General features: G+C 32.0%; 1 protein-coding gene across 1 annotated transcript; it reads left to right on the plus strand.

Moving 5' to 3' along the window:
- The first annotated feature begins 4,679 nt into the window (after window positions 1-4,679).
- LOC132719507 (short-chain collagen C4-like) lies at window positions 4,680-9,461 on the plus strand. Its single transcript, XM_060703277.1, has 3 exons — window positions 4,680-4,944; window positions 5,316-5,381; window positions 8,889-9,461. Exons 1-3 carry the CDS (start codon window positions 4,680-4,682, stop codon window positions 9,395-9,397), a joined length of 840 nt encoding a protein of 279 aa, XP_060559260.1. The 3' UTR covers window positions 9,398-9,461.
- The last annotated feature ends 9,262 nt before the right edge of the window (window positions 9,462-18,723 follow it).

Consider the following 18,723-nt stretch of genomic DNA (forward strand, 5'->3'; position numbering starts at 1 on the left):
GATAGTGACTCTAGGACAGGGATGAATTTAGGCAACCGACGATCAATACAAAAACAAATTTGTTTAAAATCTCAAAACCTCCACCTTTCTGACTTTCTGGAACCAAAACAAATTCAGCGCCTTCTGTGCTTTGATTTTATCTGATTTTAAAAAAGCTAGTAGCGACTCGCTTTGTCATTTTTATTTGCTGCAGCGTGTTTAAATGTCAAATTGACAGCTCTCTAAGTTTCAACAACAACCTGGATATTGATGGAATCAACAAAGAGCATTATTCAATTCATCACAAGGGGGCAAACGTCTACAAAGCGGTCACTTGAGGACTAGATATATCCACAGGGAAATTTGTCCTTATTTTATTAAAAAACTCTTTACATAATATAAACAAGGGATACAAGTCGTGGGCTCTCATCATCTACATGGGTTCGTAAAAGGCATTCACACATGTAAACTATATAAAATATCCTCTATTCCATTTAAGTTATTGTAGAAATTAATATATTATGAACATGTCATTACCCAAGTTCTACTACAAACTCTCCATTAAAAGCTGTAACATTGCAGGAAATAACAAACATTTCAATATTTACTTTGGCTGTCAAATTGTCGCTCATTATGCAGGTGCGTTTATGTTGCGAGTATTTTCATTGGCTGATAAAAAACCGCTATTCGGCGCCGCTATACGCCGTTATTATCCGGATTATAATTATTCATTAGCCAATAAAACTGACAGTTACTAATAGAAGTTGGGTTTGCGCATGGAACACACCAGCCACATTCAAAATGGACGCCAATGATAGCAATTATCAAAACAAAATAAAATTGTTAGAATAATTTGAACCAAAAGTTAATGATTGCATCGTTGATGGTGGTGGGTAATTGATATTTAACCAATGATTAAACTTTTACATATTAGCATACATTTGCATTAGATATCGTTTTACAGGTGTAATTTTACAAAATAAAGAGAATTAAGAATCCCTAAAGAAAGCCCAACACGGCAAAATTGAAAATGTTGCAGGCTCGGTTTGATTGAGCCTGTTCATGGAGGTACTGTTAAGTGCTAACTACCGTCCACCCCCCTAGAACAGGCTTGAGCAGAATTCAATATTTAAACAAGAAATGGTAAAATTTGGAATTTAGAAACATCCGCAGATGTGTTCATAAGGCGGTTATCATGGAACCTTCAATATGGCACATTAGTGCCATTCCATTAAAAGCGACGTATGGTCCCCAAATAATAAAAAGTGTGTGCCCTAAACGAGAAAACAATGGGCGGAACTAAACAAAATGGACTTTTTAAAGGTGATCAGAGGTTATGAAGCCTGCATATCACAGATAAGACGTCAAAAGACAAAGTAAAAAAGCAGGCAACATATCCTAAGAGTGACTCAATATTATTCAAGTAGGAATATTTGAACCACCCAAATCGAAAAAGCCAAATAGTTGAAACTAAAAATACCACAAACACAACAATGCTGTCGTATTGTACAATCTTTAAGGATCGGAAATATAACATCTCTGATTGAATGTACGGGGCGATTTTTACAGCCTCCACATGGCACAAACAACGCTGGTGTGGCGATAAAATAGAGAAAATAAGAATCCCCAAAGAAAGTCCAAAATGGCAAAATTGAAAATGTCGCAGGCTCGGTTTGATGTTTGCTCGAAGTTGATGTTTGTGAAAGAACTTGCCTTAACCTTTTACCCCATGAGCATATTGCGAAAAATGGCCGTTTTCATTGAAAAGCCTCCTGTAACAAGTTCAAACTGCTATGAAAGTATGAAAAATGCTTCAATACTGATGAAACTTGGCACAAATGTTGACTACATCATAGCCTCTGTAACAGCATGCTCAATCGTAAATTTCCTGTTACCATGGCAACGGGGGGACGTCTCAAAATTGCCAAAAATCACTATTTTGCATTGTATTTTTTCCATCAAAACTGATTTCAAAGTGCTGCAACTTCTCAATGAATTGAGATAGAGTAAAAGACTTTTCAGCGTCGATTACTAGTTACCCAAAGATCGACCTGAGGCCATTTTTAGCCTGTCACATGTCCAAAATTTTCTTGGTCACTTTTTTTAAACAACATTTCTCAAACGAAAACCAGTGTTTGGGGCCTAAATAGGGCATTTTTTCACTGTTTGAGGCCTCAAAAAAGGGGAGGGGCAAAAAGCCGTCGAAACACGCTTATATGAGGGCTTATATGAGGGAAAAGGTTAAATTTGTTTTAAGAATTTTAAGTGAACTTTAGAATATTCGATGAGCTTAAAAGTCCCATACGCTGATATATAAGTCAAAATTGGTAAAATCATACTATCGAATAGTCTTACTTTTGCGGATATATTCAACGAAATATGATCAAAGGATCTCAACGATAACAATACTTTTTTAATTCGTGGTTGATTTTGCTACTCACTTACATTAACGTTTTAAATTATGTGTCCATTTATCATCTTACATATTAAAGAAAGTAATCATACAGTAATCATAACTATTTTTGCTTGTAATCGATGAAAATATGATTACAGTACTAAGAAAATGCATGATTAATAATTCCTTCTGATCAATGGAAAATACTCATTGATTAATTATCGATTTAATTATTTTTTATGATTATATGATAAACCAATGTCTGTTCCATTAGCGGATACATTGTCATGACCAGACTTTACTGAAGGTCTCGATTTACATATAAATACTTTGATAAATAGTTTGCCTATTAAAATTGAACAAATTCATTCAGCCACACGGGAATATTGAAACGCACTTTAAATGAAGAATGGCCTGACCTTAGAAAAAGACTGTATGAGAGCTTTTGGAATCATAGGGACGAATTGTCCGTGGGAACTGATTTAATCTTAAGAGGTCAGAAGATTGTGATTTCCAAAGCCATGAGAACATCCAAGATAAATGCTGTACATATAGACTGGCTACAAAACACGGAAGGAGTAACAGTCATACACAAATCAAAAAATCACCTTTGAAAAAAGACAATGAGCCACAGTTCACCTCTGCTGAATTTGCCAAGCTTGCAACAAGCTGGAATTATAAACACATTACCTATTTCCCAGGACGCAGTCAATCAAATGGCTTTATTGAAAACAAATGGTTTTGGTAGCGAAAGCAGCCAACAATAACTCCGCTAAAGAAATATAAAGCTAGTAAAATCCCAAATTTGCCATTCTTAAAGTAAGGATTGCAGGTATTCACCTACCCAATTATTAATCGGAAAACGATTAAAATCTGTTTTATCTAAATTGAGAAAGAATTTATATGAAAAAATCACACTGCTGCAATTCCGAAATGACAAATAGCAAACTAACCCAAAGGTCAAAAAGGTCAAAAACCCCGAAGGTGACTTGCATATTCATAGAGGTAAAACCTGGGAAGCAGCCATTATTATCGCAGGTCATGCAGTGTTAAAATTGAGAATAATTTACTATTTTGTGAAGTATCTTGTGAAAATCATAAATCCCAGGAACAAATGATTGTAAGTCAGAATAATTCGAGCTTTTAAATCAACATCTCTGTGCACTGCATTTATCATACTTTCGAGAAAACGACATTGCTTTTTTTTCAGTAGAAAGACAGTTAACCAATATGATCGCCCATTTCCTACATGTAAATGTAATTTGGTGTACATAATGTATACATGTTGTGGCTAAAGTATACATGTATATCTGCTTATATTATTTTATGCCAAATAAAACTTGTTACGTAATGCTTTTAATTGATTAAAATAATGCCTTGCTGTAAATATTAGACTACAAACTGTACTAGGTAGGTAACTATGTCGGTAACAACAGCACTTGTAGTGAGGAATTTATCATTTTGATTTTAAAACAATTTGTAAAAGAGTGATGATGTTGAGCCAAACTTTTCATAAACGATATAATAAAAAAGTTCAAAAATGCTAAAAGAGGTGTCTTTTGGTTAATAAAAAAGTACCACGCTCCCCATAAAAACAAAAACAACAACAACAACAAACACACACACGCACACACACACACACACACACACACGCACACACACACACACACACACACACACATGAAAATGAGATAACTGCCGTAATGAAGTTGTATACTAAACAAACGAGGATCGTCATGAAAGAACTTGTATATATATGTATATTTTCGTTTAAATGAGAAATAGTATTTTACGGTGCAACGAAAAACATAACAACAAAAAATAGACGTTCATAGGTTCTTTGGATCATTGATTAAGATGTATTGTAAGGAAGATGAATACTCTTTACAATGTCTCTCTTGAATCAATGACACTGAGTCTGCGAATTTTTCAGTTATTAATTATAGCTTTCACTGAACTCGAGTGGTGCCCTGTTCAAGAATGTGTATGCGTGTGCATTTATTGATAGTCAAAGTTTATCTGTACATATACATTACAAATACATCCGATATGTTCCAATAGAGCATATTAGAGGTAACAAACACTCTGCAATGTGTTCATTGGAGATATTTAAATTTTAAAGTTAAAATGATTTTTTAACTGTTGCAATATTGTATTTGAATGATTAATTTGGACAGCCCCCGTATATTTTAAGACAGCTTTTATCTTATGCTAATCTAACTGATAAGTATGTTCATTTGCGTAAATATAACCCATTTCATACTGAGCGAGATAGAAAACATTCATATATTTAAGAGTTGCAGAAATGTTGTATTCATTTGCGTTATGTCTCATTTTAAATGGAGTGTTTGGAGAAGTACAAAACAATGAGCAAAAAAGACTACTCTTACACAGTGATACGGATATAGCTACAGAGATTTTGACATTGAAAAGTCAATTTAATGCACAGGCCTCGGAAATTAAAGCACAGGCCTCGGAAATTAAAGCACAGGCCTCGGAAATTAAAGCACAGACCTCGGAAATAAACAGCCTGAAACAACAGCTGCACGCATACGAAAATTCTGGAAAAGGTATGTTGGATGTAATACTAGTATTTTGTCTCTCTATCATAGGATAAGCACCTGAATACGACAGAAAGATCAGATTTACAAAATCCAGCACGGCACGTCACAAAAATGTTTCTGTGACTCCGGTGACGCTTTAATCTAATGTCTACGAATCAAGTCTGAAAAATTGTCATTTTCGGCACGCAAGGCGATATCTTATATACATATTTACACATTTTACTTATAATCAAAACCGCAAAATGAAATATTCGTTTGCTTTCACTGCTTTAGTAACGGGTATCCATATTTTGTTTCGGTTTTTACAATGTAACTTAAATAATAAAAGTAAATATATAATGCTAATGTTCTATATATAACATTATTTTTGTGTTTAGGGTCATCATATGTTCGATGGGGTCGGACGATTTGTCCTGGAAATGGATCGTCTGTGTTTTACAAAGGTTTGTTTACGATATTAAATTCCGAATGGAAATAAATCAGATATTTTTCTGGCAAAGAGCAAGGTTCACTAAGCACCAATAATGGCCCCATCTTAGATATTGATAAAAACCTAAAGGTGTATAGTACAATGTGTTACATTTTCAAAATAGACATTTATTAGGCATTTCTGGTTACTATGACGACATAATGACGTCATAATTAGAGCACCTGCTTGATTCAATTAAATCACAAATTTGACGAAAATTTTCATACAAGACTAATAAATTTGTGTGTTTGACTGAATTAAACTCATAAAGATAGCAATATATTTCTTATATATTGTAAACAAAATTATTGTTTAGTTAAAATTAGACTATTATGTCACAAAACTAGTATAAAAGATAAATGGAGCTCATTTCGGATATTCCAAATTCGGATATTTAGAAATAAAAATGTGCATGCATATTATTTTTCGCCTAACTAAATGTATTTATTTTTACATTTATAAATACTGTAAGTTTGTTCATTTTTTAATAATAAATGTCTAATTTGCTTGTTATATTCATCTACTTCTTACATTACGCTTAAAATAAGGGTGTATAGAATCAATCGCAATTTTAATGGCCTTTTTAGTCAGTCTTTAGACAAGGACGTTGAACATAATAATAATAATAATAATAATAATAATGATAATTATTATTATTATTATTATTATTATTATTATTATTATTATTATTATTATATATTATATTATAATAACACAAAACAGATAGGTATTTCTGTCTAACCTAACTAAACTTACACTGAGTAACTATATACATGTAAGCAAATAGTATGTAAATACTAGGAGTTGTTGACTTATTCCAATGTATAGTGTAAAAGTCTGCCTAAATTAAGTAAATTTATAGATATAAAAGTACGTTAGATTTTTTTTTGTCAAGTAAAAATAGGAACACAGGTCTTAAGGGCAACACATCATACATTTATGATAATTTCATATGTGAAATATAAAATATAATCCTTTCATGCATATTATTTTCAGAGCAGACACGACCATATCTGCCTATATGTATATTAATATCGAAATTAACAAAGTTTGAACCCCCACAATTACCTAGACCAAATTCATAGAAACCAGTCTTGTTCGCGACACACCATACATCTATGGTTATTTCATATATGAAAGAAAAATTAAAATCCTTTCATGCATACTGAATCAGAGCGGACATGACCATCACTGTCTATATGTATAAAGCCCGAATGACAGACGGAATGACAGACTGACAGACGGACGGTTCGATTTTAATATGCCATCCTTCGAGGGCATAAAACATTTATTTACATGTATTCATAATTTATGTGACATAAAACAACTCTAAGTAAGATTTGGTTTATATCATTCCAATATGCCCTTACATCTACATAATGAGTGTAAATTAAACACTTAACATATGGAAGCCTACAATCAAAAATTTAATTTAGCATTGTCTCTATTACTGTTACTTTTAACGATTCTCTTTCACACTGTATTGAATGGCTATCAATTTCAAAATACAGCTACATGATGCAATATTATCAGCTCATTTTCTCACTCCTGACTGAGTCTCACAACTCCTCATGGTGTCCATATGCGAGGTACCATGTAACGGTGGAGACATCGGAACACATTCAAACTACGTGTGCGCCAGCCATAAGAAAGGCAGTAATACACACCAATGCTGTCATTCGTGTAGACAATCCAATTCATGTAGTTACGGCTGCTTACATGTATGCTCTGCAATTTCGTGCACAAGATAAAAGGATCCTTTTGAATTGTGAAAAAGGACAAGTCAAGACTTTCTGTCTATTTATTCTTGGAAATAGCTTGAGCTTAATACCATGCTTTTTTTCTCATCCTGGGAAAGTGTACTGAACACATTTCGTCCGTTGACTCCTAACATAGTTCCTGCTTTGGCAATTTCTTGTGAATATTTGTTAATGAGAATAATACTAAATTAATAAGATTTAAAACTTCTTGTTGAATTTTTAAGCAATTAAATGTCTAAACAAATCTTTAATACCTTAATAACTATGAAATAGCACTGACTTAAAATGCTAAAAATCTATTTTATTAATTATTAAAACGAAAAAAAAGAAAAGAAAAAAAAATGATCCAGGTTTTGAGCTCAATTCTCCTGGGTGAGAAGCTCCCATGCTACCACTGAGCTAGTGCCACAGACCGAGATGTTATGACATCATTTAACAAGTAGTTTTACATATACAGTACATCAATGCAGACGATGTGGAATTATAAAGTTTAAATACTCTACATACAGTATCTTTAAATTGTTTTGAGACTTGCAATAATTTTATTTTCACAAAGTAAATTGAATTCTTCTTATCTACCTTTTAAAAGACATAAAAACCTCTTAATCACTGTGTTTAAACGACCACAGTTGTTTTTTGTTGTTGTTGTTTTTTGTGAGGGCGAAAGAACCGGACCCAGATCAAGTATTCAGCAATAAAATAGCTTGAACAGAGCATAACTTCTTTCAATGAATCAATAAAATTACATAACAACACCTTGCTAATTCTAAGAATGAAATATTTAAGGCATAAGTAGAATTTCAGCATTTATTTATAAGCGTTTACATATAATTATTTTATCCTGCCAGAGTTTTGTTTACAACCGTTACAGTGGAAACCGTCGAACTCGTACCAAAACATAATCGTACTTATTTTAGTGAAAGTGCCTTTAATTTACTAGAAATGATTTTCCTGCAAACATTTATTAAAATATATGTTATGAATCATATTTCAACAACTTAGAATAAAAATTAATAATGTTGAGTGCAATATTCATGCTCCATGATTTGCATTTACTGAAATTAATGCCAGAAAATGACGTTTAGATATTAGATAAAAATCTTATTTTGGAATAGAGCACAGGCAAGCCCAAACTTTATATTGATATAGTTGAAGCCTTTGATACATTACAACACAATGGTGTAATGATTTTGTTGGGGCTGGACTGTGCTGATACTTTAATTTTCGTTTAAAACACCAAAAATAAGTGAATTTTCCAAATTTTGCTGGAAATAGGGGTATTTCCATAGAACATAAATCATACTAAATGTAAACATATGTCTATAAATTCATATTTTTATCAGTTTAAGGATTGAACTTATAAATAAAACCTAAAAACAAGAACTTTTCATCAAATTATTTTTTGCCAAAATCTTGGGCAGAAATCCATGGTTAGTGAACCTAGCTCTTTAAGTTTTAAAGGACACGGATTATGCAAACAGTTTGAAGCGTTGCTTAGGGCAGTTATTTTGCTAGTAATGAGCATAAATAAGATACATGTGGTTCTAATTGAAGGTCAAGAAGTTATTTGAAAACTGATAAATACATCGTCATGAAACTTTTTGCAGCTTTTTCATTAAACATTGAAGCGTGAAAGTATGTTGATATTATGGTTGTAAGTAAACATTTTGGGAAGACTGCACATCTGTCTTTGAAATTAACTTAACGTCTTCATTTCACAGGATTCATGAGCGGTACATTCATACCAAATCATCAAAGTGGCGGAGGATCAGGTGCTAACTTCTTGTGTCTTCCAGAAAATCCTTTATGGGACCATTATACGAATACCAAAGACAATGGTATTTCGATAACAGGCGTTGAATACACCTTTAGTCCACATACATCAGTTGCCGATCAAGTACAATTCTTTGGATCTGCACTTGGATACAGTGAAGCTCCATGTGTAACCTGTCATATCAACCGTGGATCAAACATTATGATTCCTGGTAGAACCGAATGCTTCGGCGGATGGACAAAGGAATACAGTGGATATTTGGTAGCTGGTTACCCAGGATATGGAGATTCAACAGAATACGTTTGTTTAGATAGAAGACCTGAAGTAGTTGCACACAGCGGAAACGCTGACGCAGAAAACAATTTGTACTTCGTAGAAAGCCATTGTGGTGGGACGTTGGCTTGTCCTCCATACGTCGACGGTCGGGAACTTTCATGTGTGGTCTGCTCAATTTGATATGAAATTGTAAATGATGTTTTATTATTATCTGCCAATCATAACAATTGACTCATTTTAACAAATAAACGCCATGCTTATATTCGATTAAATTTGTTTGTTTAGAGGTCGTTGCGCAAAGCTGTAACTCTTGATGGTTAAAAGGGAGGTAATGATATATACTTCGTAAAAAGCCGATTTGGGGAACCCTGGCTTGTTTCCCACATATCAATGGTCTGGAACTTTCACATGATAGTTGTTTGGTATAATAGTAACGTCGATCATGAAAATTAATGCACATTAAAACGGTTAAGAAAATTAGAAGCATTTTTAAAGGCACTACAAAACAGATAATTATATGCTTATAGCGAATGGAATGTCCGTTTTCTAAACGATTCTCGACCACGTCTTGATAAAAGTCTCGGGTATACATGCAATTTCAATTACCATGCTACTAAACCCATTTTAAAATGCTTGTCGTTTTATACATTTACATTTTTGTATTTCATACTATAGTGAAGGCAATACAAAAAATTATATAAAATTTCATGTATTTTGTACAGGTAGAGGTTTTTTTTTTCAATTCGCTTATCTCATTTTTAATGCAAATAACGGTTTTTATGTGCAAATTTATTTTAATAGCAATTAGTACAAGATCTATCTATCTGAAACCATAAGGGGAACAACTAGTAACAATACATTAATATAGTATAGTGTCAAACTTATCTCCCCGAAAGTGTCGTGACTTTTTATGGCGTAATGTAGTTCAAATATATGAAATAATAGTTTGTTTACTAAAGGAAGAACATAAATCTTAAATAGTGTCAGGTACGGTAAATCATATTCTTGTAAAATTTGTTAAATAAAGCAAAAGTACATGATAGCTTCATATTATTGAAAGTCGCCGCCAAAAATTACTTACTTAAATAAGTATCCAACGACACGGCTAGAAGTTGTCTGGGGCTGCCTTCGTGTAAAGTTTTTAAGATTTATTTACAATATATGCAAAACTGCCTTTGAAGTGGAATAAATAGATTACATAATTAACATTACGTAACAAAAAATTGAAAATGAAAAGAAAGGAAAAGAAACAACAAATCCCGTAACCCCCCCCCCCCCAAAAAAAAAAAAAAAAAAAATAAATAAATAAAAATAAAATAAAATAACAAGAAAAAAACAACCACAAAATAAATAATAAAGCAAAACCAAGACACACACGCGCACGCACGCACGCATACTTTCAATAATATTCGTTTAAGATACAAATTACAAGACTTTACAACATTTTACCTCAAAAATACTTAAAGTATTTGTCATTATTAAAAAAATGAGACAACGCTACATGTACATAATTCGGAGAAAAAAATTCTTTCTTAATAAAATTTTGCAATTGAGTTCCACAAAGTCAACAATATTTATTATTTGTATTTTTTTCTGTTTTGTTTAGTTTTAAGTCATAACGACATTTTAGTGCTTAACTGCTCATATATCAATTTTCCAGCTTTTCTGGAGATGGACAACTTCAGGTGCTCCATCATGCAATATTCAGTTAAAAGCAACCTTTGGCGTTCAGCTGATTTGCGTTTTTATACAAGACTAATACAAATACATTTTTTTTTATAAAATATACATTCGTTTAAAAATTCATACTCTATTTTTCGATTCTTTTCTTGAAAGGTAGTAAAATGCTATAAAATATATATAGTTTAAATATTTATTAGGTAACAAATTAATATGTGTCAAAATGTCCAGCTTTCACTGATTTCTTTTTAAGAATAAATTGTGTTTGATAATTATAACCCGTTCATATAATTCTATATTTACAAGGTTTACTAATATGTATAAGACATGCATTGAAAGACGTTTAGTGTAAGACTTGTAGTGTTATATGAAGGATGTCAGTATCTTATAAGGGTAATAAGACTGATATACATTCTCGTGAATAAATAAACATGTCTGAAATTGCTTGTCCCTCCAGTGTCGTTAATGCCTTGTTTTGTTTTCGTTGTTTACCCTTATGACATTGTAGTCTCAACTCGTTTGCCGGCCGAGAATAATTGGATTTTCTCCTTATAACAAAATAAGTATGCGAACACAGCAAGTACTTGTACATACACTGATATTAATTATTTGGATTTTTTTAAAATTTTTATGGCCGTAAGCTTATTTTACCAGAGTCGCAAGCCAAACCAGTGTTTATAACATGGTCAAATACCTATGTTAAGATTTATTTAACGAATTTATTATACTTAACGATTCTTTTCTACGATAAGAGTAAAAATATGCATAATACTAGTTTACCATCAGTCGTCTATATAGAAGTTAATATTACAACATCATAATTATCCAATGAAAACCGACGTTACGGACGTGCAGAATGGTAAAAAGCACATATTTATTTCATGCTTTCAAATGTTTTACTGTAGTATATCAGATGAGTATATTCTGATAAAGCTCAAGTGAAATTCATAAAATATACTTTTCACTGTAGCCAGACTATATCTGAAAGCAGATGAAATGAATACCATAACTTAATTGAATAACAGGCGAAAATGAATGCCGTCATACGTAAATTTTGTTTCTTTAGGAAAAGAAAGTCTATGTCATCATACATCAATTTAAAAATGTAATAAAGTTAGAGAAATTTAACAGAAATATATTTGAAAATAGATGATGTGCGATCTTACGCGTCAAAATCAGTAAAACATACTTATAAACACTTAAAAGCATGAAATAAAAAAAAAAATTTATTTGTTTTACATGTAAGATTTAAATATATTTCAACCGTGAACACAAGCTACTCTATTTTTACTCGTGGCTACGCCATATTGCATCTGATGTTCACTCAGTGAAATATATTTCGATATTACATGCAAAACAAATAAATATCCTGTTTATATTACAATCACTGGAATGATAACGATTAATTAAGATAAATAGGAATATATCGTATCTTAAAGTGAACAAAGAGAAATGAAACACTAAAAGTAGCCACTGAAGGCCACCTCAACAGACGGTAGGACTTTGAAGTACAACACCAATTAAAACTAAGATGTTCCAGCAAATCTTAATGTGTGAAGGCTACTATTTCTTGAATTCGTAAACATTAAGTCTAGATGTAAGGGATAGGACATGTTACGTATTGAACGTATGTAAGGGATCAATCGGGAGGGAACTTTATTTTAGGGAAACCTCAGGTGATTCCTACAATGCAAAATTACAGTCTGAATGCAAGTGTTATATTGCTTTGAAAATTGTACATCTTATTTCTAATTAGTGTTGTACAACTAAATCCTACCGTCTGTTGAGGCCTTGAGATGGTAAAATTATGAAATACAAAGGAAGTGAAATGAAAAAATATATGATCTTATGAGAATATGATAACTGCCGTTATGAAGTTGTACACTAAACAACAGAGAGTCGTCATGAAAGAACTTGAATGTATATGTATATTTTTGTTGAAATGAGAGAAACTATTTTTACGATGCAACGAAAAAACAAAACAACAGTAAAAAATAGACGTTCCTAGGCTCTTCGAAACATTGATCAAAACGTTAACAGCACTAAAGTAGTACCCTGTTCAAGAATGTGCATGCGTTTTAAGCAAAGGTTACATTAAAAGAATATCATTGTATCATATAATTTTTAAGTGTGTTAGACTTTCATTTAAAATGATTTTACAGGTTAACAATTTGGAAATTGCATTGAAATACATTAAACCATAAAGACATTTATAAATGTTTGGTAACATGGTTTAATGAGGATTTAACAAAAAATGATCACTATATATGAAATAGCATGGCCATTGGAAGTTTGACCCAAAATATCTCGTAAGCGGCAGGTGTTCCGTATATGTCTACCTTATTTTTGATAGTACAAATACATTACAAATACATCGGATATGATATTTAGTAGCTGGTTACCCACGATATGCAGAGTCAACAGCATACGTTTGTTTAGAAAGAAGACCTGAAGTAGTTGCACACAGCTGAAAAACTGACGGAGAAAACAATATATACTTCGTAGAAAGTCATTGTGGGGGAACGCTGGCTTGTCCTCCATACGTCGAAGGCCGGGAACTTAATATGATCAAATAATATGATCAAATATTATTATTATTTGTAATAACTGTTCAATCAAAACATATAAGATTAAAACGAACCGTTTTTCCGATTTGCCAAATTCTCCATCCAAAATGAAAGTACACATGAATAAACGGATGCATTCGTGTGGAGTATTTTCATTGGTCGTATGAAAACCTTATACCAATGAAAATACTCCGTACAAAAATTAAAGCAGAACCATTACTTGCATTACGATTAGGAATTTGAAATATCGGAAAAACGATTTGTTATAGTTTTATGTGATGTTTTGAGATAACAAATAATAATATAATTTGATCATATTTATATGCGCAATACAAAATATATTCATTCAATTCGAATAAACTGTCGTTTAGTCGGGTAATTTGGACAAAAACCCAGCGGTCAGGTCAATTCCCTACCAAGATATTGAAAATTGGTGAAAAAATGTTGGAGTTATGGCGTTCATATTAAGATGAGTGCTGAAAAATGAGCGGCGAAATCTTTACTTAATATATATACATCATTTTTTTTCATTTTTTGTGAGAAATGAAGGTAATTAAATAAAAAGCATATACTAAATATTAAAACATGTTTCAAATGAAAAATACAATATTTTACGTGGTTTTGAGAGGTAGAATGGTTGTAGAGTGGGTGAGTGGGGGGCGGGGGTAGTGACCAATCAAGCGCCGAACATCTATGATATGATGCAATGTTAACGTTTTTGCAAGTTTAGTTTAAATACGAATTGGTTTTTAATTGTTTACGTCGAATGCCTTATTTTGCATGTTATATTGGTAATTCGTCAAATCAAGTTAAATGTATCAACAATGTTAGCTTTATAAACATCCAGTAGCGGCTCGCTTTGTCATTTTCATTTCCTGCAGCGTGTTAAAATGTCAAAGTGACAGCTCTCTTAGTTTAACAACAACCTGGATAATGATGGAATCAACAAAGGGGAATATTCCATTCATCACAAGGGGGCAAACGGCCCCAAAGAGGTCACCTGAGGACTAGATATATCCAACGGGAAATCTGTTCTATTATTAAAAATCTCTATGTATAATTTAAACAAGGGGTACAAGTCGTGGCCTCTCGTTATAAGCACGGGTTCGTAAAAAGCAATCACACATATAAACTATAAATAATATCCATTTAAGTAATATCTATTCCATTTAAGTAATTGTAGAAATTAATGTATGAACCTGTCATTACCCAAGTTCTACTACAAACTCTCCATTAAAACCTGTATCATTGCAGGAAATAACTAACATTTCAATATTTACTTTGGCTGTCAAATTGTCGCCCATTATGCAGGTACCGTGTACGTTTATGTTGTGAGTATTTTTTATTGGCTGATGAAAAAACCGCTATTCGGCGCCTCTATACGCCGTTATTATCCGGATCATTATTATTCAATAGCCAATAAAACTGACAGTTACTAATAGAAGTTGGGTTTACGCATGGAACATACGGGCCACATTCAAAATGAAAGCTTTCTCATACATTTGTCATATAAGCATACATTTGCAATAGATATCGTTTCACAGGTGTATTTTTAAAAAGAAAAAAAGAATCCCTAAAGAAATCCAACTAGGGTTAACCTGTTTATGGACGGTAATTGCAAACAACCATTCACACCCACTAGCACCGGCTTATACAGTTTTCGATATTTAACATGAACTGGTATAATTTTGAAACATCCGAAATTTTACGAACGTGTGTGAAAATGAAACACGAAAGATTATGTGTTGGTAAGTAATAATAGCTTGTCAATGTATCAAAGTCAGGCATTTTTGGTGAAATTATTGATTCTTTCATGAATGTCCAACAATCAAAAGAAAACAAACTGTCGCATACTGTGTTCTATTTACATTTTCATGAATTGAGCAACTTTGAGTTGTATCCCTTGTTATATTATATATAGCGAGAAAAAAAAATATGACAGAGGCCACTGTGGATATATCAAGATGCATCACGTAGAAGTGTCTATGTATATCGACGGTTGATCGCAAGAATGTTGTAAATCCTTATTTATTTCATATGATACTGTAGTTAAGCGGTCAAACCTCACTTCATGGCCCGTTGAATGTTTTGATCAGTGACCTTGACCTTTTGACGTAAAGCTGTGTTTGGTTGGAATAACTTATCAAGGTGTCTCCACATGTGAAGTTTAATTGTTATAGGTAAATTAGAATTGGAATGAGTGACAAATAAAGTCCTATATAAGTCTATATAAAAGCAAGTACCCCCTTGGGTTGGGCGAATTTTGACTCATGTGTTATGATTAACATCTGTTTTGTTAAAGTTTACAACGCGATGCGAGTCTTTGCAGGAATATGTGTACCCAGGATATGCTGTCCCGAAATCGATCGATCTGTCACTATTAAATGTTCTGCCATTTTTTATTTCAGTCCATTTTGTTCGTCACATGAAGGACAAATAACTCAAACCAATAAAAAGAAGTGATATAATATACCTTTCTGTATGCGGTATCATATGCTATCTATTTTTACACGCAATCGATAACTAAAGGTTTAAAATCATTTGAGTAACATTTAAACAAATAAAAAGTATATATTTCTTTATCTGAAAAGAACTAGAAATATGTCCATAGGACACGAGTACCACCCACTCAACTGTTTTGTCAATCTTATGACTCAAGGTCAAACATTTTTGGCTACATGTGCCACAAGTTGAAAACAAAAAAATCGTTAACTAAGTTAAGGGCAAGAACTTTACAAATACTGCAAAAAAACCACAAGCAAACCCCAAGGTGCATAAGTACACATGCTGACCAAAATTCTTGTAAACTTTCAGGCCTACAGGTCAAATACGTTTTGAGCTATGCATGGACAAGTTGAAAATTGTAAATTTATACTATGTCAAGGGCAATAACTTGAACATTGCAAATTTATACTTATTCAAGGGCAATATCTCTACAAATACTGAAAACAATCAACACAAAAATACCCAGGTGCTCAACCACACATACTGAGCAACATTCGATTAAAGTTTCATGACTCTAGGTATCTTATTCAAAATTTAGATCATATAATAAAACATGTTATCATATGATCTAAATATAGCTGCAATTCCATTGGTCCAAACAGTAGGCAACAGAACTTTTTATAAAATCATATTCACTGCTTGTAGTATCATACTCACTGGCTGGATTGGCTTTTCCCAGCCTAAAAATAGATTGAGATTCATATTCAATGACCATACACCGTAGACTGTTGATAACGCGTGTTAATTAAAAAATAATTGTTGCGTTTTGTTCTTTATGGCACATTTCTGATTTGAAATATAATTACTTTACTATTATACTTAAAGCTACACCGCTATGATGAGTATAAACTTGAATTACTTTTGTACGCGCAGTATTCGCGTAGTCGTTGCACGTCTAACACGTGCATCTTTTTTCCGCGCTTCATCGATGCAAAATTTGTACATTTATATAAAGTTGACCTTTTTGTGATTTAAATAAAAAATCATTGCCAATTCATATAATAAAACAATTATGATGTGATATTCACCGGCAGAAAGTCATATTAACCTCGGCTATAATAATTGTATAATGTTATATAAATACGTAGCTTCTCTTATTCATAACAAACTTATCTAAATTAGCAATTATATTTTAAGAAAATAAGCATCATTGTTATAAATTTATTCATGGTTGGTCAAGCACAATCATATCAAGGTAATGTGTAGTATTGGTCATTTAGCTTTCGACGGTCGACTAGGCAATATCAGCTTAAAAAATTGACAAAAATGTGACAAGATATGTGTTGAGCATCAATGTTTCAATTTCAACCATCTAGATGTGATATATTTTGTATGATGATTTCATTGTCTGAATTTAAGATTATTTGTCTATGAATTTGTTAAAAAGAATATATATGTTTTGATACATTTATTACAGTAATTATGTATTGTTACATGTTATGATTGAAATGTGTAAGTATTACACTACTAACTGATCGTCCAACTGCTCCATACATATAATAAATTATCAAATAGTATTATAATGTTTGTTGTTTATTGTGAGAATATAGTATAAGTTTAAAGGAAATATTGAGTCCTAAGTTCACTATAGAATGGACAAACTAATAAAAAATGATATTCATTTTCTATTTAATTCATGTTGCATTTAGTACATATAACTGAATTTCTATCGATATTTCTATATTTTCCTTCAAATTATCAATTTATGTGATAAACATCTAAACCTTGTTAAAGAATTACGATGATTAGAATCATTTACAACATCTAAGTAACTTTCGTGGATAAATTTAAATAAACTGTGACTATATAATTTAGGGACACTTCTAAGTTCAGGACATCATTTTTGTAATTGTTGGTCATAAATTCTTTGTATGACATTACTTACTTGGATGTTTGTAATATTAACATTGTGTCATAAATTTCGAAAACCTAAATATGATTACATGTTGTCCATGAGTTTGTCTAATAACGAATTAAATATTTTATAAACATTTTTATATTTCTTTTGTGTCGGGGGCTTTCATAATTTTATACAAAAAACAATATTTTTCGACTTTTGCGACAGACTGTCATAGGAAATCTGCCAAATTCATCAAGTACTGCCTTAAATTTGTTTTAAGAATTTTAGGTGAACTTTAGCAATATATGATGAGTTATAAATGTCCTATATGCTGATAACCAAGTCAAAATTGGTAAAATCATATTATTAAATAGTATTGCTTTTGCGGATACATTGAAGGAAATATGATCAAATGATAGCTATGTTCTTTTTCATATGTGGTTGAATTTGATACTCACATACCTTTAACTTTTTTAATTTTGTGTCCATTTATGTAAGGTATACCTATCATCTGACATATTACAGAAAGTAATTAGAAGGTAATCATATCAGGCTATTTTTATGCGTCTTAGACCAGTGCCGTTTTTTATCCTATCTTACGTGTTCTAATTTAACCCATTCACTGTAACCTCGCTTATCTTATGAAAATAAGATCACTAACGTTATTAAATTGTAGAATATATAGATGTGGGTTGTCTTGAAAGCACTTTAATGAATATATATTTCGGTCTCAATGAAAAAAAGGGAATTTAAGGTGCAGTGCACCACAAAAAAAAAATAAAATAAAAATGAAAAAAGGAGAAAAAACAGACAAATAAAAAACAAAAACCCTACGTAGGCTTTGTAACAGTACAACATTCTTAATATAATATGCATAATGCAGCTTTGCTTTAAAACTTGATATCGATGAATAT

The sequence above is a fragment of the Ruditapes philippinarum genome, unplaced genomic scaffold (assembly GCF_026571515.1).
Source record: "Ruditapes philippinarum isolate M1 unplaced genomic scaffold, ASM2657151v2 ctg187_1_1_1_1, whole genome shotgun sequence".
Classification (NCBI taxonomy): Eukaryota; Metazoa; Mollusca; class Bivalvia; order Venerida; family Veneridae; genus Ruditapes; species Ruditapes philippinarum.

Bases quoted from the DNA above. Each gene is read 5' to 3' on its own strand.
- LOC132719507 (XM_060703277.1), top strand. From the start codon at position 4,680: ATGTTGTATTCATTTGCGTTATGTCTCATTTTAAATGGAGTGTTTGGA. The intron at 4,945-5,315 runs GTATGTTGGATG...TTTTGTGTTTAG, and splicing joins ATACGAAAATTCTGGAAAAG to GGTCATCATATGTTCGATGG. The intron at 5,382-8,888 runs GTTTGTTTACGA...TTCATTTCACAG, and splicing joins ATCGTCTGTGTTTTACAAAG to GATTCATGAGCGGTACATTC.